Genomic DNA, 26605 nt, shown 5'->3' with positions numbered 1-26605 from the left:
CGCTATGCCAATTGTGCGTCGCCCCACGGATCTCCCGGTTGCGGCCGGCTGCGACAGAGCCTGGGCGCAAACCCAGCCCAGCCTGGGCGCGAACCCAGAGACTCTGGTGGTGCAGCTAGCACTGCGATGCAGTGCACTAGACCACTGCGCCACCCGGGAGATTGGTAAGCGTAAATAAACTGAAAGGGTGCATACTGCCACCTGGAGTGTGTTGTCTCAACAGGTATACAGTCAAGGTTGGCAATTTAGTGTCACCTGCAGTTATGAAATGTTTGCTCAGGAGTATAATTATTTGGCTGATCCCTCCTGATGACCTGGATGGAATTATGTGATCCTTCCTGAACCCATAGGAAGTTCCATCCAGTTGACTACTTAAAAATGTTGAAAGTCCTCAATGGCGCTGCCCACTTTTAACCAGGCTTTTGGGCACTAGAGTCCTCTATACATCTATATGGAATGAACATCTCAGTGAACTGGTATCAAATGTATGCAATAGGTATTCTCAATCCAAGACCTAGGGCATGTGGGAGCCTGGGAGGAAACCCGTCTGCCTAGGGAGACTATACAATAAGCATAGCCTACTTTCCCTGAAAGTTCAGTTAGGTGCAGTTAGATACACATTTCTAGCGTATGTAGAAGTTTAGCTCACTTAAAGTTCAAATCAAATCAAATGTATTTATATAGCCCTTCTTTCATCAGCTGATATATCAAAGTGCTGTACAGAAACCCAGCCTAAAACCCCAAACAGCAAGCAATGCAGGTGTAGAAGCACGGAGGCTCGGAAAAACTCCCTAGAAAGGCCAAAACCTATGAAGAAACCTAGAGAGGAACCAGGCTATGAGAGGTGGCCAGTCCTCTTCTGGCTCTGCCGGGTGGAGATTATAACAGAACATGGCCAAGATGTTCAAATGTTCATAAATGACCAGCATGGTCAAATAATAATAATCACAGTAGTTGTCGAGGGTGCAACAAGTCAGCACCTCAGGAGTAAATGTCAGTTGGCTTTTCATAGCCAATCATTGAGAGTATCTCTACCACTCCTGCTGTCTCTAGAGAGTTGAAAACAGCACGTCCGGTGAACAGGTTAGGGTTCCATAGCCGCAGGCAGAACAGTTGAAACTGGAGCAGCAGCAAGGAGTCATCATGCCAGGTAGTCCTGAGGCATGGTCCTAGGGCTCAGGTCCTCCGAGAGAGAGAAAGAAAAAAAAGAGAGTCGAGAGAGCATACTTAAATTCACACAGGACACCGGATAAGACAGGAGAAATACTCCAGATATAACAGACTGACCCTAGCCCTCCGACACATAAACTACTGCAGCATAAATACTGGAGAATGAGACAGGAGGGGCCAGGAGACACTGTGGCCCCATCCGATGATACACCCAGACAGGGCCAAACAGGCAGGATATAACCCCACCCACTTTGCCAAAGCACAGCCCCCACACCACTAGAGGGATGCCTTCAACCACCAACTTACCATCCTGAGATAAGACCGAGTATAGCCCACAAAGATCTCCGCCACGGCACAACACAAGGGGGGCCAACCCAGACAGGAAGACCACGTCAGTGACTCAACCCACTTAAGTGACACACCCCTCCTAGGGACGGCATGGAAGAGCACCAGTAAGCCAGTGACTCAGCCCCTGTAATAGGGTTAGAGGCAGAGAATCCCAGTAGCGAGAGGGGAACCGGCCAGGCAGAGACAGCAAGGGCGGTTCGTTGCTCCAGAGCCTTTCCGTTCACCTTCACAATCCTGGTCCAGACTACACTCAATCATATGACCTACTGAAGAGATGAGTCTTCAGTAAAGACTTAAAGGTTGAGACCGAGTCTGCGTCTCTCACATGGGTAGGCAGACCATTCCATAAAAATGGAGCTCTATAGGAGAAAGCCCTGCCTCCAGCTGTTTGCTTAGAAATTCTAGGGACAATTAGGAGGCCTGCGTCTTGTGACCGTACCGTACGTGTAGGTATGTCCTGCAGAACCAAATCGGAAAGATAGGTAGGAGCAAGCCCATGTAATGCTTTGTAGGTTAGCAGTAAAACCTTGAAATCAGCCCTTGCCTTAACAGGAAGCCAGTGTAGGGAGGCTAGCACTGGAGTAATATGATCAAATGTTTGGGTTCTAGTCAGGATTCTAGCAGCCGTATTTAGCACTAACAGAAGTTTATTTAGTGCTTTATCCGGGTAGCCAGAAAATAGAGCATTGCAGTAGTTTAACCTAGAAGTAACAAAAGCATGGATACATTTTTCTGCATCATTTTTGGACAGAAAGTTTCTGATTTTTGCAATGTTACGTAGATGGAAAAAAGCTGTCCTTGAAACAGTCTTGACATGTTCGTCAAAAGAGAGATCAGGGTCCAGAGTAACGCCGAGGTCCTTCACAGTTTTATTTGAGACGACTGTACAACCCTCAAGATTAATTGTCAGATTCAACAGAAGATCTCTTTGTTTCTTGGGACCTAGAACAAGCATCTCTGTTTTGTCCGAGTTTAAAAGTAGAACGTTTGCAGCCATCCACTTCCTTATGTCTGAAACACAGGCTTCTAGCGAGGGCAATGTTGGGGCTTCACCATGTTTCATTGAAATGTACAGCTGTGTGTCATCTGCATAGCAGTGAAAGTTAACATTATGTTTTTGAATGACATCCCCAAGAGGTAAAATATATAGTGAAAACAATAGTGGTCCTAAAACGTAACCTTGAGGAACACCGAAATGTACAGTTGATTTGTCAGAGGACAAACCATTCACAGAGACAAACTGATATCTTTCCGACAGATAAGATCTAAACAAGGCCAGAACTTGTCCATGTAGACCAATTTGCGTTTCCAATCTCTCCAAAAGAATGTGTTGATCGATGGTATCAAAAGCAGCACTAAGGTCTAGGAGCACGAGGACAGATGCAGAGCCTCGGTCTGACGCCATTAAAAGGTAATTTACCACCTTCACAAGTGCAGTATCAGTGCTATGATGGGGTCTAAAACCAGACTGAAGCATTTTGTATATATTGTTTGTCTTCAGGAAGGCAGTGAGCGACAGCTTTTTTATTTTGAAAGAGGAATGGAAGATTCGATATAGGTTTTTTATAGTTTTTTTTTATTTTCTGGGTCAAGGTTTTGGCTTTTTCAAAAGAGGCTTTATTACTGCCACTTTTAGTGAGTTTGGTACACATCCGGTGGATAGAGAGACGTTTATTATGTTCAACATAGGAGGGCCAAGCACAGGAAGCAGCTCTTTCAGTAGTTTAGTTGGAATAGGGTCCAGTATGCAGCTTGAAGGTTTAGAGGCCATGATTATTTTCATCATTGTGTCAAGAGATATAATACTAAAACACTTGAGTGTCTCCCTTGATCCTAGGTCCTGGCAGAGTTGTGCAGACTCAGGACAACTGAGCTTTGGAGAAATACGCAGATTTGAAGAGGAGTCCATCATTTATTTTCTAATGATCATGATCTTTTCCTCAAAGTTCATGAATTTATTACTGCTGAAGTGAAAGCCATCCTCTCTTGGGGAATGCTGATTTTTAGTTAGCTTTGCGACAGTATCAAAAATAAATTTCGGATTGTTCCTATTTTCCTCAATTAAGTTGGAAAAATAGGATGATCGAGCATCAGTGAGCTCTTCGATACTGCACGGTACTGTCTTTCCAAGCTAGTCGGAAGACTTCCAGTTTGGTGTGGCGCCATTTCCAGTATTTTCTGTATACCAGGGAGCTAGTTTCTTATGACAAATGTTTTTAGTTTTTAGGGGTGCAACTACATCTTGGGTATTGCGCAAGGTTAAATTAAGTTCCTCAGTTGGGTGGTTGACTGATTTTTGTCCTCTGACATCCTTGGGTAGGCAGAGGGAGTCTGGAAGGGCATCAAGGAATCTTTGGGTTGTCTGAGAATTTATAGCACAACTTTTGATGCTCCTTTGGTTGAGGTTTGAGCAGATCATTTTTGCAATTGCAAACGTAATAAAATGGTGGTCCGATAGTCCAGGATTATGAGGAAAAACATTAAGATCCACAACATTTATTCCATGGGACAAAACTAGGTCCAGAGTATGACTGTGGCAGTGAGTAGGTCCAGAGACATGTTGGACAAAACCCACTGAGTCGATGATGGCTCCGAAAGCCTTTTGGAGTGGGTCTGTGGACTTTTCCATGTGAATATTAAAGTCACCAAAAATTTGAATATTATCTGCTATGACTACAATGTCCGATAGGAATTCAGGGAACTCAGTGAGGAACGCTATAAAAAGTGATTGAGTAGTGTCACGCCCTGACCATAGTTTGCGTTGTATGTTTCTATGTTTTGTTTGGTCAGGGTGTGATATGAGTGGGCATTCTATGTTGTATGTCTAGTTTGTCTGTTTCTATGTGTTTGGCCTGATATGGTTCTCAATCAGAGGCAGGTGTTAGTCGTTGTCTCTGATTGGGAGCCATATTTAGGTAGCCTGTTTTGTCATTGTGGGTTGTGGGTGATTGTTCCTGTTCCGGGACTGTTTTGTCTTCGTTCGTTTGTCGGTTTATTGTTCTTTGTTCAAGTATCCTTATTAAAATGGATACTTACCAGGCTGCACCTTGGTCCTCCTCTCTTTCGCCTAACGACGAGCGTTACAAGTAGGCTGCATAGATTTCATGACTAGAAGCTCAAAAGACGAAAACGTCATTTTTTTTTGTGAATTTAAATTTGCTATCGTAAATGTTAGCAACACCCGCTTTAGCGGGATGCACGGGGGATATGGTCACTAGTGTAACCAGGATTCACGGGGGATATGATCACTAGTGTAACCAGGAGGTGAGGCCTCATTTAACACAGTAAATTCATCATGCTTAAGCTGTTTGTCAGGCCAATCACATCAAGATTATGATCAGTGATTAGTTCATTGACTATAACTGCCTTTGAAGTGAGGGATAACATTAAGTAGCCCTATTTTGAGTTAACCGTAGAACATCAAATAGCCACAAAATGTAATTTAAAAATCAGTAGTTAAAAATGTTCATACAGTAAGTAACTAGGCCTATATAAATGCCCTAATCAGAAAGATTTTTTTCAGAAGTTTGTCAGTCGTAGACCCACCTAGGCCTCAATCTGAAATCAATAGACAAAATTTCAACTTCATCATTGTACTTGCAGGGAGAATAAAACTTTATAGGCACGTCATTGTTATATAGTAGATACCAAATACTCTTTACAATGCCTTTTATGGGCCTGTAACAGCTGTTGGAAGGAGAGGACCAAGGTGCAGTGTGGTACATGTCCATATTTATTAAATGAACACTGAAATAACAAAGATAATGACCGAAACAGTTCTGGCTGGTGCAGACACACAACAGAAAACAACTACCCACAAAACACAGGTGGGATGAGGCTACCTAAGTATGGTTCTCAATCAGAGACAACGATAGACAGCTGCCTCTGATTGAGAACCACACTGGCCAAACACATAGAAATATAAAACATAGAACAAAAACATAGAATGCCCACCCCAACTCACGCCCTGACCAAACCAAAATAGAGACATAACAAAGGAACTAAGGTCAGGGCGTGACAGGGCCATAGTTCCAGCACCTCAAGTCTGATTTGTTCAACATTATACTGCCAGTATGATTATGGAAAGGGTTGCCAAAATACTAAGTGGAATATGCCTTTCCATTACTGCAGCATTAAATTATCCAGTGCTCAAATGCTCTTTTGATAACAAAGATTTATTTAAGAAATGGGTGTCGGTGGTTTGTCACACTCAGCAAATATTTAGCACAATCCACTTAGTTTCCTTCTTAGCATAATGGCTCTGTTGAATGAGCTCCAAGTGAAATCTTGACTATCTGCCGTGCTTGACTTGGACTGAAATAGGTGTCAGTACTAATGTTGGGTGCCGGTACTGTTTATATTTAGGTGCAAGAGCTCCACAATACTTGTAGGCTAATATTCTATTAGAGGAACAGGAGCTCCACAATACTTTTGAGATAATATTCTATAAGAGGAACAGGAGCTACACAGTACTTTTGAGATAATATTCTATAAGAGGAACAGGAGCTACACTGTACTTTTGAGATAATATTCTATAAGAGGAACAGGAGCTCCACAGTACTTTTGAGATAATATTCTATAAGAGGAACAGGAGCTACACAGTACTTTTGAGATAATATTCTATAAGAGGAACAGGAGCTCCACAGTACTTTTGAGATAATATTCTATAAGAGGAACAGGAGCTACACAGTACTTTTGAGATAATATTCTATGAGAGGAACAGGAGCTCCACAGTACTTTTGAGATAATATTCTATAAGAAGAACAGGAGCTCCATAGTACTTTTGAGATAATATTCTATAAGAGGAACAGGAGCTCCACAGTAGAAAAATGTAGGTGCCGGTCCTCAGCTCCAGTGAGCTCCTGCCCAAGTCAAGCACTGACTATCTGACAAAGGTGGTTTATATGTAATAAATAATGTGCTGCTGGCTACAAATGACATCCCAATGTTGTAAACAATGACATTTAAGAGCTCTATTTCAGAATCATTATGCTTAGTCTGATTCTTAAAATGGATTGCAATAGAAAATAACACAACAGCCTTATAGCTATATGTTGCCATCCTATATACTGCAAAAAGTAGATTGCCAACAGCTGTATCTATTCATAATCATAACATTGTAATATTAGCCTAAAATGGGAGATCAAGTCATTATAAAGTAAATTGTATATCTTACTGATCATTATTTCTGCTCTTGAATACCCATATAAGCAATGACTACATTTCTGAGGGATCACCATATCAGGTTTGCTCTTGCTGTTTGAAGACAACATGGACATTATATGTTATGTAGGTGATACTGTAATAAAGTGTATGCTCTTATTGATGAACTGAAGTGCTGAAAGTATAGCAATATTAACTGTAATATACTGCGTAAACATCCCACTTTACACATACTTAGTAAATGATAATGAAACTGTAATTAAATCAAGATACATTGTAGTTCACATCTAGAAAAATGCATTTATTAGTGAGAGTCCACAAAACATATACTGTATGTGGCACAGCTACTTGATAATAGAATAAAAGATGGCGCTTCAATCAAAACGGGTTCAATTCCATTCATGTGTTTTAGAGAGGGAGTATGACATCATCAGTCCTCAAATTCCATGAACAGCATCTACAGTAAAACTGTTAAAAAAAACAAGTGGTAACAAACACTTTAGTGAGAATGTCATGAATGGAGGCCACCTGGTCTTAGAGCATTTCATATTATTATTTACGTAAATCCAAGACACTGTCTTATGTAACCATACCAAACATAACATATACTAATTTGAGAGTCCCGGATTTATATTTACTATGTTACGTCTAGTCTATGAGACCAGGCTGATGGAGGACATGCTGCACCTGTTACAAATCTTCTAGGGATGCTTTCTAAGCCCAAGCACTACGGCGTATTGAAATGATCAGTAAATAAACAAAAAGGCAAATAAATCAATTTTAGTTTTTTTTTTTTAAATGTACAGGTGCAAACATAATGCTGATGGAGTATTGTGTTTTGTTCTTGTAGACATAATGATGATGATGATGATGCAATAAAGTTGCCGAAACTACACACTACATATCACCACACGATCTACAAACACAAAACCAACAATAACTTTGACAGAAACCTTGAACCCAAAGCTGTCCATCAATTTCTCTTTACACCACATAAGAGAAAACGTTTGAAACGTTATAAAGGGTAGCCAATAAGCAATTACTCAAGTGGACAAAAACACATTGGATTCAATTGAAGTAACCTTGGTATTTATAAAGCTATTACAAGGCATGGCTATTAACTCTTCTGTGTTGGTTGGCTGTAACATCTAAGGCCTAGATTCCTTTAAGCCAGTTACATACAACACGACTTTCCACCAGATGACATCCTGCAGCATCCTGCAGGGAAATGGTTGAATGTGAAAAAACTGTACATCTTGTAAATGGAATATTTATGCAGACATAATGTATTCTCTCTCTATATCACAGACAAATATTCAATCATTTGATATAAGTAATCTCTGTGTCTTGTAATGTGATTATGCAACCATAAGATTTCAAAAACAATGTAGTGTATTGCATGTGAACGTTTCAAGCTCTCAGGTAAAGAAGTCTTTGGAAATGGCTTCCACAAAGTTAGGTGCCGACATGAGGATACCGATGGTGCAGAGGATGGTGAAGAGAGAGAAGGCCATGAGACAGAGCCGGTCGATCACTGACGCCGCAAACTTCCACTCGTTGCACACCAACTCATCCTCATCTTGGTCGCGGAAACGCTTGGCGATGTAGCGCACCTCATCCAGGATCTTGGCCAGATCGGGCTCCAGGCTCCCCGCCGAAGAGGTGGGCCGCGTGGGCAAGAGCACCTCGTCCTCCCTCCCACCACACACCAGACGGCCGCACAGCACCCCGGAGTCGGGGGAGGTGGCAGCTGTAGCGTAGTGCATGCTCTCCAGGCCGATGTAGAGCATGTTGCCGTTGGTGGAGTGGGGGGCTGAGGCGCTGGCGTTCAGGTCCAGGCTGGTGAGGCTCCCACGGGGATGCTTGTTGTGGCAGGCCGGGCGTACACGGTCCTCACCGGGCCGCTTCATACGCAGGAACCAGGCGCACCAGTTGAGCAGAATCACCCGAGTCTTCACACAATCAGAAAGTAAAACCAGAATGAATGTACTGTGCACGGCAGTGTACTGACTGGAGATACTAAGAGATAGAATATGAAACTTTTACTCAAATCCTCCCAGCATGATTCATTTGAATGAGGTGTTCTGACACTCAGTGGTCAGTGGTGACGATCGCATGGCAACAGTGTTCCCTGGCCCTTCACGCTATCATGGCTGCCTAATCCTCCCCTGCTTCTAATTGTCCAAATGTCTTCCTCAGCCCTCCACTATGATACCCAATGTTCTAGCACAAAATGGCTGCTGGGCATCACTCAGATTGGTGCTACACATTGTCAGTGAATGACTTCCCCCTTCCCAGGCAAAGGGTTTTGAGACCTATTATAAAGCACTCTACCACTGAAAGGCTTTCTTTGGCAGAATCACAACAATGGGAGTCCGGATGTAGAAATAGTGAGTAAGTAATAAGATTTCATTGTAATTTCAGGTTATGGGTTTGTGTAAAAATACACTCACCCACTTAGGCATCTTGCTTCCATCAGGATCGTGATGGTGATATTGTAAGACCAGAACCGTAGCGATCACAGAGAGACCCACAATGACCATGGTGGTGGCAAAGTACTGAGCTACAATACAGAGAGCAAGAGAGAAAGAGAGAGAGAGAGAGAAAGAGAGGACGGAGAGGAAGAGAGATGAATGTGGACAGAGGACTAGTGGCTAAATGACAGAACTCCCCATACCAGGAGTTATTGAAATGGGCATCATTTTATCTCAATGAGGGGTGCTCATTTGTCACTCTTCCGAATCAATATTTTTCAGGTTGAGAAATAGCCCCCCACACCATTGAGTTTGATAAATACAGAGATTAGGAATTTACACTAAGTCACTTCCAAGCCTCCAATAGCTCTTCCTCTCCTGAAGATTATGAAATTATACTGCTGGCCTTTTCAAAATGGCAGCCATTAAATTTCCAATTTAAAAATAGACAATCTTACCGATTAGAGGTACTGAGTCAGAGGTTGCAGGCATGATCTCTGCAACCAGCAACATGAAGACGGTCAGTGAGAGCAGCACTGTTATCCCTGGAACCAAACGTAAATTAGTTAGCACTCAGGAAGGGGTTAATGTAGTCTGTGTGATTAACAGTATGGTTATTTTGGAATGTGAAATAATCCTTAAAATTATATTAAACAGACATTACACATTTTAATAAACACCATTTTACACATAGGCCTACCATTATTTTGCACATTTCTGAGTCGTTGTTTTTTTAACAAAATGGCTTGCTATGAATACCAATCTATAATTTATTCCGGTGGAATCATCTGCTGTATTGTGTCACATTGCAGCATAATATCCTTGTGTACCCAATGGGTTGAACTGGATTTCACCAAGGTATATTGAGTGGCATTGTGTTCTATTCTAGTCTGCATTTCACTGTGCTCAGTTCTATTGTTTATCCCATCCATGTAATCAAACACTATTCTGTTTTATTATTATGCTAATTTACACAGTCTTCCGTTTCCTGCTTTTTTCAGAATCCAGTGCTGCTTCACTGGGTTTTAGCCTACAATGACAGAGGGATCTGAAATAGCAATATCTACTATCGTGGTTCATCATCATACTGCCTTGAGGCTTACAGGGTTCGAGTGGAAATGTGGGAACGACATCAAACACCTGTGGGTGGAGATTTAAGACAATCCCCCCTGAAGCTTGCTAACGAGCTGGCTGGGTCTCTAAGCCACTGAATTCCAGACATAGAAGGGGGCTGAATATCTCTAAGTGATTAGGTGTCAATTCCTGGGTATCTCAAAGCACACTGGCTCACCTTCCACTCGCTAGGAACTTCTCTTCTGTGTGTTCCTGACAATAACCATAGCAACAGCTACTTTTCCCAAATGTCAAACTTGTCAGCCAGGTAACAAACTGCCAGCCAGGTAACAACTCAGTAAATAAGGTGCTTGGTAGCTAAATGATTTCAATCTTAGACAAATAGTAGCCATATATCCTCAGTAGGTCCTCTGCAGCTCAGTTAGTAGAACACGGTCCTCTGTAGCTCAGTTAGTAGAACACGGTCCTCTGTAGCTCAGTTAGTAGAACACTGTCCTCTGTAGCTCAGTTAGTAGAACACGGTCCTCTGTAGCTCAGTTAGTAGAACACGGTCCTCTGTAGCTCAGTTAGTAGAACACGGTCCTCTGTAGCTCAGTTAGTAGAACACTGTCCTCTGCAGCTCAGTTAGTAGAACACGGTCCTCTGTAGCTCAGTTAGTAGAACACGGTCCTCTGTAGCTCAGTTAGTAGAACACTGTCCTCTGTAGCTCAGTTAGTAGAACACGGTCCTCTGCAGCTCAGTTAGTAGAACACGGTCCTCTGTAGCTCAGTTAGTAGAACACGGTCCTCCGTAGCTCAGTTAGTAGAACACGGTCCTCTGTAGCTCAGTTGGTAGAACACGGTCCTCTGTAGCTCAGTTAGTAGAACACGGTCCTCTGTAGCTCAGTTGGTAGAACACGGTCCTCTGTAGCTCAGTTAGTAGAACACGGTCCTCTGCAGCTCAGTTAGTAGAGCACGGTCCTCTGTAGCTCAGTTAGTAGAACACGGTCCTCTGTAGCTCAGTTAGTAGAACACGGTCCTCCGTAGCTCAGTTAGTAGAACACGGTCCTCTGTAGCTCAGTTAGTAGAACACGGTCCTCTGTAGCTCAGTTAGTAGAACACGGTCCTCTGCAGCTCAGTTAGTAGAACACGGTCCTCTGCAGCTCAGTTAGTAGAACACGGTCCTCCGTAGCTCAGTTGGTAGAACACGGTCCTCTGTAGCTCAGTTGGTAGAACACGGTCCTCTGTAGCTCAGTTAGTAGAACACGGTCCTCTGTAGCTCAGTTAGTAGAACACGGTCCTCTGCAGCTCAGTTAGTAGAACACGGTCCTCTGCAGCTCAGTTAGTAGAGCACGGTCCTCTGTAGCTCAGTTAGTAGAACACGGTCCTCTGTAGCTCAGTTAGTAGAGCATGGCGCTTGCAACACAAGGATATTGGGTTTGATTCTCGGCATCACCCATACGTAAACAATCTATGTACGCTTGACTGTAAATCGCTTTGGATCAAAGCATCTGCTGAATGGCATATAGGTTATCAATTGACACATTACAAAAGGGAAATGTTGAAAATATCTCCATCTAATCCGCCCAGAGTCTGAGCATGTCTGAACTAAGAAAATAAAACAAATAAGACTAAAAACTAAAGACAGTAGAAATATAATTATAAACGGCCATGACTCACTCGATGCGTTCTCAGATTGAAGCACAATTCTCCTCGCTAAATAAAAAACATCAGCCAGGCATGTCTAAAACAAGACTTAAACTGAGCAGACAGCTCGCTGATTTAATTTCCGACAGCTATTGATCGTAGAGGCTTGACCTGTGACTCACTGTCAGGGATGTCAGTTATGTCCCAAATAGAACCCTTTTACCCATAGGGCTCTGGTCAAAAGGAGTGCACCATTAAGGGAATAAGGTTCCATTTGAGACACAAGATATTGTTGGCAGGTGTGTTCACTGCACACCCAAGGACCATAAAGACAACAGCAGTGTTGACCCTGCCTGGATATTCATGTCTCTCTTTCCCCTGATCAACAGTCCCTGTCTCTGTTCAAGTCAGCCACGGCAGTTTCCTCAGAAGGAACTGAAGCTGAATACGTCTTCCGTTGTGCATTGATCACTTCTAAAAAGGCTGACAGATAATGGTGTTGGTTGGTTGATACAGTAAGTCTTGATCATAAAGGCAGATGGTGTTTTGTAATGGTCACACTTTCAACTAAGTTTGATTCATAAATCTTTCATGTTGCATAGTGTGTAAATACTGTACTAAAAACAACACGGCAGCATTAAATCATATACATTACAGCAGGATGTTTTTCTTCTTCGTTTGAAGTTTGACTGACTACATCAAACACATTTCCTGCTTTCCCCGTCACCCCTCTAGACACCCAAACAGCTGCCACACACACACACAGCTCTTTTGGAGAAACACTGGGTTAATTAAGGAAACCATCTCCATTGCAGGATCCTAATCTTTCCAACGAGACGTGTAGACATACATAAATCGCCCGGCATGCCTTGATGCCTTATACAGCTCGAAGCCAACAGTCAGCACTCAGCCAGGATCTGAGAGATGGAAATGGGATTTTCAATATGATTCTCTTAGCACTGAATGATAAATCAGAGTAATCTGGAGACTGAAGCCTGACTTCTGAGAGGTGCATAAGAATTTGCTTGATGACCAACTGCTGGAGCTTTTCATGAATATTTTTTCCAGTGGCTGGTTTCCCTCAGTGTGGATTGAGTGAATACTGAGTTATAAACTCATAATAATAATAATAATACGTGCATTACCTTGTGAGAAGTATAGGGTGTCTTGCCTGGCATGTAGGTTGATCCTAGCTTGAAATATACGCTTAATTGCCACACAAATCTCCCATTGACATCAATGAATATCATGATGTTTGTACATTCATTTTAGAATTTGTCACAATGAGAACTCCTTAGATGACAACCCCACACCCCTAGTTACAGTTGTTGATTTAATAACCTATTTATGTTTAATGTCCAATAGTAGTAATCCACCCAACCATCCATCCATCCATCCAATACCCACCCACCCACCAACCCACGGAGCTGACCCACCCACCCACCAACCCACGGAGCTGACCCAGTGATATCTTCTCCCCAGAGTCTGCAGGCAGCAGGAAGACAAGCAGGGCCAAGGTGGAGATGAGAACACATGGGATGAGGAGGTTGAGGCCATAGTAGAGGGTACGTCTACGCATCACCACAGTAAAGGTTACGTCAGGGTAAGGCTCCTTACAACAGTCGTAGAAGCGCTCGTTTCTGCGCCCCGGCACCTCTGTATCATACACCAGGAAGACAACAATATAGGAAGTCAATTACAGTTTGAGGACTCAATTTGGGCTGTACTGAAATTATTTGCAGTAATGGCTGTATTCTTTCCCCAGGCAAATGAATGGTGTTTCACAATAAGGAAACTTTTGTAAGTTAAGGATGTTGGGAGTTTGACCCTGAATCAAATGGTCCTGTTAGTTTTCATCAGTTCCCCATTACAGTAATAGTGTCTGCCATTTTTCTTTATAAGCAGTCCAACATGCAAGAAAAACTATATTCAAAGGAGTAAAGCCTACCACTGGCTGCCAGCACATGGATGGCATTTCATTAGAAGCCCTCTCTTGTAAATACATTAGTCAATTTGCCAGGGATTCCGTCGAAGCCAATTTCACTAAAGATCTGTACTGCTGAGGAAAAGCCTTTAAAATGAATTCTCCTATTTTATTTAAATGTGATCAATCATACATACAGGATCTAGCTTTTATAGTTTGACCATCGAGTTTGAAAGTTAAACTCAAAATTTAAAAATAATAGTCTGGGTATTTGCGAGTTTTCCCAAACTTCCATGCTTGTTCAAAACAGTTATTGTAATAATTTTATGTAATATTGTAATTTAGACACTTTTATCCAAAATACATACTGTAAGAAGAATATCGGTATATGACCCATACAGGACTGGCAGCACAGTCTTCCAAACAACCTTGCCATCAGAACCCAGGTTTTGTGGTGACAATATCTTGTCCAATACTGGCCAGCCACTAACTCTTACCCACTAGGTCCCACTCTCCATTGGGGATGTAACCTGTGATATCTGCCTCAATCATCTGTAGGTCCAGAGACCAGCCCCCATAGGTCCAAGAGCCAAATTTCAGGTCACACCTCTGGAGATCAAAGGGAAACCAGCGCACATCAATGTAGCAGGTGCTCTTGAAGATGCCTGTGTTGGAACATGAAGAGGGGAGAGGAGAGAAACATGAGGAGAGAAAGAGAGGGAGATAAATGGGAGGGTTGGAGAGACAGAGAGAGAGAGAGAGAGAGAGAGAGAGAGAGGGAGAAACAAAAGTTAGAGCTAGAGAGATAATTTTCAGAGGGTATAAAGATATGAAAGACAGAGTCCTACACACCACAACAACAGTAAAGACAGTCCTATACACCACAACAACAGTAAAGACAGTCCTATATACCACAACAACAGTAAAGACAGTCCTATACACCACAACAACAGTAAAGACAGTCCCATACACCACAACAACAGTAAAGACAGTCCTATACACCACAACAACAGTAAATACAGTCCCATACACCACAACAACAGTAAAGACAGTCCTATACACCACAACAACAGTGAAGACAGTCCTATACACCACAACAACAGTAAAGACAGTCCTATACACCACAACAGTCCTATACACCACAACAACAGTCCTATACACCATATCAACAGTAAAGACAGAGTCATATAAACCACAACAACAGTAAAGACAATCCTATACACCACAACAGTCATATACACCACAACAACAGTCCTATACACCATATCAACAGTAAAGACAGTCCTATACACCACAACAACAGTAAAGACAGTCCTATACACCACAACAACAGTAAAGACAGTCCTATACACCACAACAGTCCTATACACCACAACAACAATCTATACACCACAACAACAGTAAACAACAGTACTATACACCACAACAACAGTAAAGACAGTCCTATACACCACAACAACAGTAAAGACAGTCCTATACACCACAACAACAGTAAAGACAGTCCTATACACCACAACAACAGTAAAGACAGTCCCATACACCACAACAACAGTAAATACAGTCCCATACATCACAACAACAGTAAAGACAGTCCCATACATCACAACAACAGTAAAGACAGTCCTATACACCACAACAACAGTAAAGGCCGTCCTATACACCACAACAGAGAACTCAAATCAGAAAAATAAGAATGAGTGCCTAGTAATACATCATGAGAAAGACAGGCATAAAACATCTTCATCTTTATTAAAGAAAACTATTAGAGGATAAGAAGACAACTCTCTGGCGGGAGACAAAGGCCATAAAAGAGAAGGCAGTGCAAAATGGTTTTCCATTTACATGCAATGGAGACCGGCCCACGAAGACAAACGCCCGAACATTTAATTTGGTTCTGAACACTGATCTTCTCTACACCGTTTCTGCCTGCCTCTTCACTCATACTGCTCAACCATTGTGGTCTCACCCGATGGCTTTCTTGTGCAGTAAAGCATTGATAAAGCTTTGTGCCATAATGGTTTGTCTGATTGAACAAGTGTTCATTTTGAAAAGTTAGGAAGCAATTTGTCCACAACGCCACTATCAATTCAGAGGACATCTAGTAATGGGCTATTTCCAGCCATTTTGATTTGGATGCTGAGGTACAGACACCCAGTGTTGTCTTCCAGTAAGGGAAAAGTAAGAGGGAACAGAACAGTAATCACCCACACTGACAGGATGAGGACGTACTCACATGGTAAACGCACGTACGTGTCTGTCTGTCTGTCTGTCTGTCTGTCTGTCTGTCTGTCTGTCTGTCTGTCTGTCTGTCTGTCTGTCTGTCTGTCTGTCTGTCTGTCTGTCTGTCTGTCTGTCTGTCTGTCTGTCTGTCTGTCTGTCTGTCTGTCTGTCTGTCTGTCTGTCTGTCTGTCTGTCTGTCTGTCTGTCTGTCTGTCTGTCTGTGTGTGTGTGTGTGTGTGTGTGTGTGTGTGTATCGGAGGAGCGGAGTTGATAAGCCAGTGTCATGGCTCTTTTGACGCTGTGTGTCTTGATAGTTCTGGTTCAGTAAGGGCTTGGTCAGACAGCACCTACTCTACAGTATATTACGGGGCTTGGTCAGACAGCACCTACACTACAGTATATTAAGGGCTTGGTCAGACAGCACCTACTCTACAGTATATTAAGGGGCTTGGTCAGACAGCACCTACACTACAGTATATTAAGGGGCTTGGTCAGACAGCACCTACACTACAGTATATTAAGGGGCTTGGTCAGACAGCACCTACTCTACAGTATATTAAGGGGCTTGTTCAGACAGCACCTACACTACAGTATATTAAGGGCTTGGTCAGACAGCACCTACACTACAGTATATTAAGGGGCTTGGTCAGACAGCACCTACTCTACAGTATATTAAGGGGCTTGTTCAGACAGCACCTACACTACAGTATTTTAAGGGCTTGGTCAGACAGCACCTACACTACAGAATATTAAGGAGCTTGGTCAGACAGCACCTACACTACAGTATATTAAGGGGCTTGGTCAGACAGCACCTACACTACAGTATATTAAGGGCTTGGTCAGACAGCACCTACTCTACAGTATATTATTAAGGGGCTTGGTCAGACAGCACCTACACTACAGTATATTAAGGGGCTTGGTCAGACAGCACCTACTCTACAGTATATTAAGGGCTTGGTCAGACAGAACCTACACTCAGAGCCGGGCGGCCCTATACGCTCCCTACGCAAGTTGCGTAGGGCCCCACAAGTTACGCAAGGGCCCCGCCTCCCCCTCGTGTCAATGATAACAACTTCGATGAGAGGATGAAGCAGAACTATCCTTCTGGTCACGAAAAGAGCGGGGAAAAAACACCATGTGAGTGAATTGCGGGAACAGCAATCAGGTAAACCTGTGTTCTCTCCTCTCCAAGTTTATCAGCAAATAACAGTAACGTTAAGTAGATGTGCTAGCTTGCAGTGCATCTCTCTCTAGTCTGTCTGTCTTGCTAACCTAGCTGGGCAGTGCATCTCTTGTTCTGTCTGTGTCTTGCTTGCTTGCCAGCCACTTCTAGGGCTGTGTTCTGTGACTTTGTGACTGACAAAAGTGAGAGTGAAATACAACTATTTATTACGTTTGATAAACGCTAACGGGCAACGGTGTTTATAAACTGCAGCTCGGAAAAGATAACCGCGTCAACATGCGTTCATATGCGCGTGCACGAAATGAAACTCGCACTTTCCAGCAGCAACCTCTGTGGGGACCAGTCCAGACAATATATGGGCGTGATGGCACTCCTCACAGGCGCACATCATTTTAAAACAAGACAATGATTATCTAGTCTCTCAATCAAGGTTTAGTTACAACTCTGGACTAATGCAAGATGGAAAGCAATGGATTGACATTGACTATTGATTTATATATTGGATTTAAAATGTTGATTAGCTGGGCGTACTGGGCAATATGGATGCACATCTCTCAGTAAATAATAACCATCAAGTATTCAGCCAAGCCATAGTATAAATAGTATTTTATACTTGAACATTTATAAAAGGAAATCTGGGAGCCAGTTTGAATGGGCCTGATGCAGCTGATAAAATTAATAATAGTATTGTTATCTATAATTTACAGGTGCTATGCTTAAGTTTGTCGGTAGAGGAGATACTGGATCATCAGCCAGTACAAGCACAGACTCAGTTGATCCACATCCAGCCTCAGCCAGTACTAACACAGACCCAGTACAGCTGGCTTCAACAAATACTAACACAGACCCAGTACAGCCGTCTTCGGCAAATACTAACACAGACCCAGTACTGGCAGCTTCAGCAAGTACTAACACAGACCCAGTACAGCTGGCTTCAGCAAATACTAACACAGACCCAGTACAGCCGTCTTTGGCAAATACTAACACAGACCCAGTACTGGCAGCTTCAGCAAGTACTAACACAGACCCAGTACAGCCAGCTTCAGCAAGTACTAACACAGACCCAATACAGCCGGATTCAGCAAATACTAACACAGACCCAATACAGCTGGCTTCAGCAAATACTAACACAGACCCAATATAGCCGTCTTCGGCAAATACTAACACAAACACAGTACAGGCAGCCTCAGCCAGTACTAACACAGACCCAGGTGAAGTACAGGCAGCCTCAGCCAGTACTAACACAGACCCAGGTGAAGTACAGACAGCCTCAGCCAGTACTAACACAGACCCAGGTGAAGTACAGGCAGCCTCAGCCAGTACTAACACAGACCCAGGTGAAGTACAGGCAGCCTCAGCCAGTACTAACACAGACCCAGGTGAAGTACAGACAGCCTCAGCCAGTACTAACACAGACCCAGGTGAAGTACAGACAGCCTCAGCCAGTACTAACACAGACCCAGGTGAAGTACAGGCAGCCTCAGCCAGTACTAACACAGACCCAGGTGAAGTACAGGCAGCCTCAGCCAGTATTAACACAGACCCAGGTGAAGTACAGGCAGCCTCAGCCAGTACTAACACAGACCCAGGTGAAGTACAGGCAGCCTCAGCCAGTACTAACACAGACCCAGGTGAAGTACAGGCAGCCTCAGCCAGTATTAACACAGACCCAGGTGAAGTACAGGCAGCCTCAGCCAGTACTAACACAGACCCAGGTGAAGTACAGGCAGCCTCAGCCAGTACTAACACAGACCCAGGTGAAGTACAGGCAGCCTCAGCCAGTATTAACACAGACCCAGGTGAAGTACAGGCAGCCTCAGCCAGTACTAACACAGACCCAGGTGAAGTACAGGCAGCCTCAGCCAGTACTAGCACAACCAGAGGTGTACAGCCAGCATCAGATACAAACAGCTCAGACCCTAATAGAACAGTTGCTGCTCCACCAAATGACCCAGCAGATTGACCCCCAGTCTTCACAGACTTTATGAGGACTGAGTTAGAGGTCCATTCAAACCAGGACTGGGTTTTTCTTACCCTATAGACAAGTCTAGAAGAGGTTTCCATTCAGGCTTATTGAAGAGACAGCTGTCAAATGGGAAAAGATGATCAAAAACAACACTGTGTATGTTTTTGCTGTAAGCTCTTTTCTACCAAAGACTACAAAATAATAAAGTAAGGCGTGAATAACTGGTCAAATATCAACACCATTCTGAAACACCACGAGGGTAGTCCTGAAGACAAACAATATGATTAAGTCGAGAGAACTTGATATGCGCCTAAGTTGGGGACAGGCTCTTGACCAGATATAAATGACAGTTTTGGAGGCAGAAAGAAAGAGATGGCGGGATGTCCTTACACGTTTAATAAGTATCACCCAATCTCTGGCTGAAATAAACCTAGCATTCAGGGGTTCATCAGACAAACTCTTCCAACCAGATAATGGAAACTTCCTAAAAGAGGTTGAAATTTGACCCTGTTATGGAAAATCATCTGAACAAAATGAAAGATGGAGAGACACATGTTCTTTACCTTGGGAAGCGCACACAGAATGAGCTGATACAGATTGTGAGAGACAAGATTCTGGAAGCAATAGTGACTCAAGTAACAGATGCAAAGTACATCTCCATTATCTTGGACTGTACACCTGACATTAGTCACCAGGAGCAAATGTCCATTATTCTGAGAAGCGTGGCTTTAAAGGGAAAGCCAGAGATCAAATATCACTTCCTCTGCTTTGTGAATGTTGAGGTAACAACAGGCTTGAATCTGTCCACTGTCATCTTAGATAAGCTGAACGAGCTCAAGATTCCATTTGAAGATTGCAGAGGGCAAGCTTATGATAATGGGACCAACATTAAGGGCAAGCACCAAGGAGTAAAGCCAGACTGCAAAAACAAATCCCAGAGCCGTGTTCATCCCATGTGGAGTACATACTCTAAACCTTGTCATTGCAGATGCTGCCAAATCTTCAAAAGAAGCAGTTGGGGTTTTTGTGCATTAGCGAAAGTTCTTCACCTTCTTTTCAGCTGGCACACAAAGATGGAGTGTTTTGAAGAAACACGTGAACATAACCGTGAAGTCACGGAGTGACACAAGATGGGAGAGTGGGCTCCAAAGTGTTCATGCAATCAGGTATCAGGCTTCTGAGGTTCGGGAGGCATTACTGGAAGCCAGACAGACGATCAACGATCCTGTGGCCAAAGTGGAGGCACGAGCACTTGCAGAGGAAGTTGGATCCTACCACTTGTTGATTTGCTGTGTCGTATGGTGTGAGATACTGACAATCACAAACAAGGTGAACAAGCTCCTCCAATCCGCTTCAATGCAGTTGGAGATCACAGTGAATTTAATCTCAAATGCAAAGGCCTCCCTCTCTACATACCGGGAAACTGGATTCTCTGAGGCCCAGACAACAGCCAAAAGCATTTGTGAAGAAATTAATGTGGAGGCTTTTCTGAAAGAGAAGAGACTGAGAATCAGCAAGAGGCATTTCAGCTATGAGGCTCCTGATGAACCAGTCACTGATGCACTGAAAAACCTTGATGTCAACTACTTCAACATTGTGGTTGACTCTGCTGTGACATCCATGGATGAGAGATTTGAAACACTCAACCCGGTGAAAACCAAATATGGAGTATTGCTGAACTTCAGCACTGCCTCTCAGATGTCCAGTAAATCTTTAAAGGCTCACTGCATGGAAGTTGAAAACACTCTAACCTTCAGAGATGACTGTGACATCAGTGGAATGGATCTGGCACACGAGATTCAGAATTGACCTGATCTGCCATCAGACAAGATGACTGCCTTTGAGCTGCTTTCCTTTCTCTGTGAGAAAAACCTGGAGGAACTCTGTCCTGACCTTTTCAAAATGAAAGCTCATCAAAAGCTACCTGAGGTCTTCCATGTCACAGGAACGTTTGAGTGGTCTGGCCATCATGAGTAGAAATCATGACGTGGTGAAACGCATGTCCTATGATGACATCATTGATGATTTTGCCTCAAAGTGCAGAAGAGGAATATTTTGATGGTAAGATTTTAATTCAAACATTCAAATGTTTACACACTTAGTAACATTTAAGATTGTATAGCAGAAGTGCATTTGTGTAAATGACTTCTTAACTAACTATGTGACATACTTTCTCAATTTCTTCCAGACAGTCCAGACAGACTGGTGCCCATGAATGATAATGAAAATGCCCAGGCTGTAGAGGGAACCAAAGTTAATCACACAGCTGTATACAGTTGAAGTCGGAAGTTTACATACACCTTAGCCAAATACATTTAATTTTCACAATTCCTGACATTTAATCCTAGTAAGAATCCCCTGTCTTAGGTCAGTTAGGATCACCATTTTGTTTTAAGAATTTAAAATGTCAGAATAATAGTAGAGAGATTGATTTATTTCAGCTTGTATTTCTTTAATCACATTCCCAGTGGGTCAGAAGTTTACATACACTCAATTAGTATTTGGTAGCATTGTTTAACTTGGGTCAAACGTTTTGGGTAGCCTTCCACAAGCTTCCTACAATAAGTTGGGTGAATTTTGGCCCATTCCTTTCGATGGGCCAACTTTGGAAGTATGCTTGGGGTCATTGTCCATTTTGAAGACCCAGTCTTGAGATGTTGCTTCAATATGTCCACATCATATTCCTCCTTCATGATGCCATCTATTTTGTGAAGTGCACCAGTCCCTCCTGCAGCAAAGCACCCCCACAACATGATGCTGCCACCCCCCGTGCTTCACAGTTGGGATGGTGTTCTTCGGCTTGCAAGCCTCCCCCTTTTTCCTCCAAACATAACGATGGTCAATATGGCCAAACAGTTCTATTTTTGTTTCATCAGACCAGAGGACATTTCTCCAAAAAGTACGATCTTTGTCCCCATGTGCAGTTGCAAACCCTAGTCTGGGTTTTTTATGGCAGTTTTGGAGCAGTGGCTTCTTCCTTGCTGAGTGGCCTTTCAGGTTATGTCGATATAGGACTCGTTTTACTGTGGATATAGATACTTTTGTACCTGTTTCCTCCAGCATCTTCACAAGGTCCTTTTCTGTTGTTCTGGGATTGATTTGCACTTTTTGCACCAATGTACGTTCATCTCTAGGAGACAGAACGCGTCTCCAACCTGAATGGTATGACGGCTGCGTGGTCCCATGGTGTTTATACTTGCGTACTATTGTTTATACCGATGAACGTGGTATCTTCAGGCATTTGGAGAAAAAAAATTTCTGAGGTCTTGGCTGATTTCTTTTGATTTTCCAATGATGTCAAGCTAAGAGGCACTGAGTTTGAAGGTAGGCCTTGAAATACATCCACAGGTACACCTCCAATTGACTCAAATTATGTCAATTAGCCTATCAGAAGCTTCTAAAGCCATGACATCATTTTCTGGAATTTTCCAAGCTGTTTAAAGACACAGTCAACTTAGTGTATGTAAACTTCTGACCCACTGGAATTGTGATAAAGGGAATTATATGTGAAATAATCTGTCTGTAAACAAATGTTGGAAAAATGACTTGTGTCATGCACAAAGTAGATGTCCTAACCGACTTGCCAAAACTATAGTTTGTTACCAAGAAATTTGTGGAGTGGTTGAAAAACTAGTTTTAATGACTCCAACCTAAGTGTATGTAAACCTTCGACTTCAACTGTGGGTTTAATTTGACTATTTTGAGACATATAGCTGCAGCCATAGCCTATAGGCTTATGTTTACATTGTATAGACAAAGCTAATTGTATAATATTGTGAGGACTGGACTAATTACCAAACAGCAGAGCCAAAGCTCAGTGTTATATTTTGTTATTTTCCATATTTTCTATTTTCTACAATTTCTTATTTATGTTAATGTTAGTATTCACTTAAGATTCTATAGAAAATATTATATTAAATAAATAATGCTTGTTATTACCTCAGTCTGTTCTGTATAGGTCTACTTATTCTTAGACCGACAGATGGAGCAAACTGTTTTAAAGCAGGGAGGATTGTAGTGGGAGCACTGAGGTGTCAGGTGTGACAATGGTAAATGGTTTACATGTTCTCACGGGTCAGGTAGCAGGGCCCCTTAGCAGAATGTTGATTAGGGCCCCAGGGAGGACAGGACCGGCTCTGCCTACACTACAGTATATTAAGGGCTTGGTCAGACTTCACTTACACTACAGTATCTTCCCACTTCCCAGATCTCTGACAAAAGCAGAGTGAACAAATCTCATTCCTACACATGTTATTATACAGAATGAACAGAGCCAATCTCAATCCTACACATGTTATTATACAGAATGAACAGAGCCAATCTCAATCCTACACATGTTATTATACAGAATGAACAGAGCCAATCTCAATCCTACACATGTTATTATACAGAATGAACAGAGCCAATCTCATTCCTACACATGTTATTATACAGAATGAACAGAGCCAATCTCATTCAGACACATGTTATTATACAGAATGAACAGAGCCAATCTCATTCAGACACATGTTATTATACAGAATGAACAGAGCCAATCTCATTCCTACACATGTTATTATACAGAATGAACAGAGCCAATCTCATTCAGACACATGTTATTATACAGAATGAACAGAGCCAATCTCATTCCTACACATGTTATTATACAGAATGAACAGAGCCAATCTCATTCCTACACATGTTAATATACAGAATGAACAGAGCCAATCTCATTCCTACACATGTTATTATACAGAATGAACAGAGCCAATCTCATTCCTACACATGTTAATATACAGAATGAACAGAGCCAATCTCAATCCTACACATGTTATTATACAGAATGAACAGAGCCAATCTCATTCCTACACATGTTATTATACAGAATGAACAGAGCCAATCTCATTCCTACACATGTTATTATACAGAATGAACAGAGCCAATCTCAATCCTACACATGTTATTATACAGAATGAACAGAGCCAATCTCATTCCTACACATGTTATTATACAGAATGAACAGGGCCAATCTCATTCCTACACATGTTATTATACAGAATGAACAGAGCCAATCTCATTCCTACACATGTTAATATACAGAATGAACAGAGCCAATCTCAATCCTACACATGTTATTATACAGAATAAACAGAGCCAATCTCAATCCTACACATGTTATTATACAGAATAAACAGAGCCAATCTCAAACCTACACATGTTATTATACAGAATAAACAGAGCCAATCTCATTCCTACACATGTTATTATACAGAATGAACAGAGCCAATCTCATTCCTACACATGTTATTATACAGAATGAACAGAGCCAATCACATTCCTACACATGTTATTATACAGAATGAACAGAGCCAATCTCATTCCTACACATGTTAATATACAGAATGAACAGAGCCAATCTCATGAACGAAGCAGCACTGATGTGGAATTCAAATGTATAATGCATTTGAAACACATCACAAATTAACATCAATGCAATGGAGGAAACACTCGATGGATACGAAGTAATCTAACTAATAAAACTAGTTTGTTAGGGAATCAGACTGTCGGCCAAAGTAAAACAGAAACTGAAAAAGACTTGTACTTATTGTGTTGTTGTCTGAAGACAAAATAAGAATGACAGTGTTGAAGATTGTAGCAACTGAAAAAAATCTACTCCTCACCCAACCACAGTTAAAAAGGTAGTTTAAAGGCCCAGTGCAGTCAAAAATGTGATTTGCCTATGTTTTATATATATTTCCACACTATTGGTTGGAATAATACTGTGAAATTGTGAAAATAATGATAATGTCCAGAGTTGTTTTCAGAAGAGCTGTTTAAAAATACATTTTTGGTGTTATGGAGTTTTGGCCTGCCTGGTGACATCACCCGGCAGTGAATTAGTTAATAGACCAATAAGAAAGAGAGTTCCAAACCTCTCTGCCAATAACAGCTAGTTTTCAGTTGTCCCCTCCCCACTCAGACCACTACCAGACAGTCCTAGCTGAATTCTTGCTTGAGAAATATTTGCTAAGAAGCCATTTTTGTTTCTTTTTGACCAGTTTAATTGAAAACTATCACAGTAAGTTACCTAATTGTTACCCAGAAATGATTTGATAGAGATAAAAACGTCTGCATCGGACCTTTAACATTGTGTTTTCACACCCACAGCTCTTTGGTAGAATGTTGCAATTCTATATGAGAAGATTCTACCACCTACTGTTCTCTTTGATATCTTCAGGGACTATGGCTGTGTCTCGAATGGCACCCTATTCCCTACATGGGATGTTGGCTTAGTCAAAAGTAGTGCATGTGAACTACATAGGGAATAGGGTGCTGTTTGGGACGTACCATGATGACCTGCATCCTGATTGACTGAAGGGAAGTTACAGGAGGATTGTCGGGTCTCTTGGGTGGGAGAAAAAAAAACATGGACAAGCTAGAAAAGTAACAAATAAATTGATTTAATCTGCAGTGAAGTGGGGCTAAAACTGGAGTGGTCTTGTATTGGTTGGAATGAAAGACACAGCATTCTAATTATCTTCTTCCTCTTCTTCTTCTTCGTAATTCTTCTTACTATTATTATTCTGCACCAATTTCAGGCTCCCAGAAGTGTAGAAATGGACAGATAATAATAGGGCAACATTTAAGTAGTGTATTTTGTGATAATACAAAGACATGTATTTCAAAGTAATATTTCTCAACTGACAGAATGGTGCTAAATCTGCTGAGTGCGGATATCAAATGTCCAAAATATTAGATTGGGTTAACTGGGTTCATTTCACTTACAGTATAAGTACTGTATAAAAATATTAGATTGGGTTAACTGGGTTCATTTCACTTACAGTATAAGTACTGTATAAAAATATTAGATTGGGTTAACTGGGTTCATTTCACTTACAGTATAAGTACTGTATAAAAATATTAGATTGGGTTAACTGGGTTCATTTCACTTACAGTATAAGTACTGTATAAAAATCCCACTCAACCAAAATCAATTGCATTTCTTTCTCACGCTGGGTTAAATGTTGAGAATGGTTTATTGTCATATCTGGACACATCTTTAAAAGCGGCAATCAGCAGTTGAAACGATAACAAAGCAAACTCCCTGCCACTGTTTCACTAAAAAGCTGAGGGATGGGGCTAGAGAAATGCAACCACTCAAATTCATATACAGAGCTATAGATGCGAGGACTGACCAGCCATGATATCAAAATTATAGTTTAAACCATGTTTCGAGGCTATAGAGTGTTTGTTTACAAACATTGGAGTAAAACAAACGTATATTTTGGGTTACAATGGGGTACGACAGTTGAACTAAGCTCATGGGGCATTTATAAGTTATATTCTTAAATAATCAATAGGTACATATATTTATTTCATAAGTCCAAAAATGGATGTAGCTACTGCAGATTGCCCCTTTAAAGAACAGATGGTCAATGGAACATAGTGGGAGAGCTTTCAGAATCATCTGATATCAAA

At 41.9% G+C, this 26605-nt stretch overlaps 1 protein-coding gene across 2 annotated transcripts in view; it reads right to left on the bottom strand.

The window, feature by feature from the left end:
- The window catches only part of LOC139575610 (neuronal acetylcholine receptor subunit alpha-7-like), a 72038-nt gene that overhangs the window by 23687 nt on the left and 21746 nt on the right, over positions 1 to 26605 (bottom strand). Inside the window, exons 6-10 of one of the 2 annotated variants that reach the window (XM_071400750.1) lie at positions 14276 to 14443; positions 13316 to 13510; positions 9614 to 9700; positions 9135 to 9244; positions 5234 to 8633 (exon numbers count right to left, since the gene is read on the bottom strand). The exons of the other annotated variant lie outside the window; for it this stretch is intronic. Of the exons in view, the coding sequence (XP_071256851.1) occupies positions 8100 to 8633; positions 9135 to 9244; positions 9614 to 9700; positions 13316 to 13510; positions 14276 to 14443 (1094 nt within the window). The 3' untranslated portion in view covers positions 5234 to 8099. Of the gene's footprint in view, positions 1 to 5233; positions 8634 to 9134; positions 9245 to 9613; positions 9701 to 13315; positions 13511 to 14275; positions 14444 to 26605 lie in introns of those variants that run through there. 2 annotated transcript variants of the gene reach the window in all.

Source organism: Salvelinus alpinus, chromosome 5, assembly GCF_045679555.1.
Source record: "Salvelinus alpinus chromosome 5, SLU_Salpinus.1, whole genome shotgun sequence".
Lineage (NCBI taxonomy): Eukaryota > Metazoa > Chordata > Actinopteri > Salmoniformes > Salmonidae > Salvelinus > Salvelinus alpinus.
This window is presented reverse-complemented; position numbering and strand designations above follow the sequence as displayed.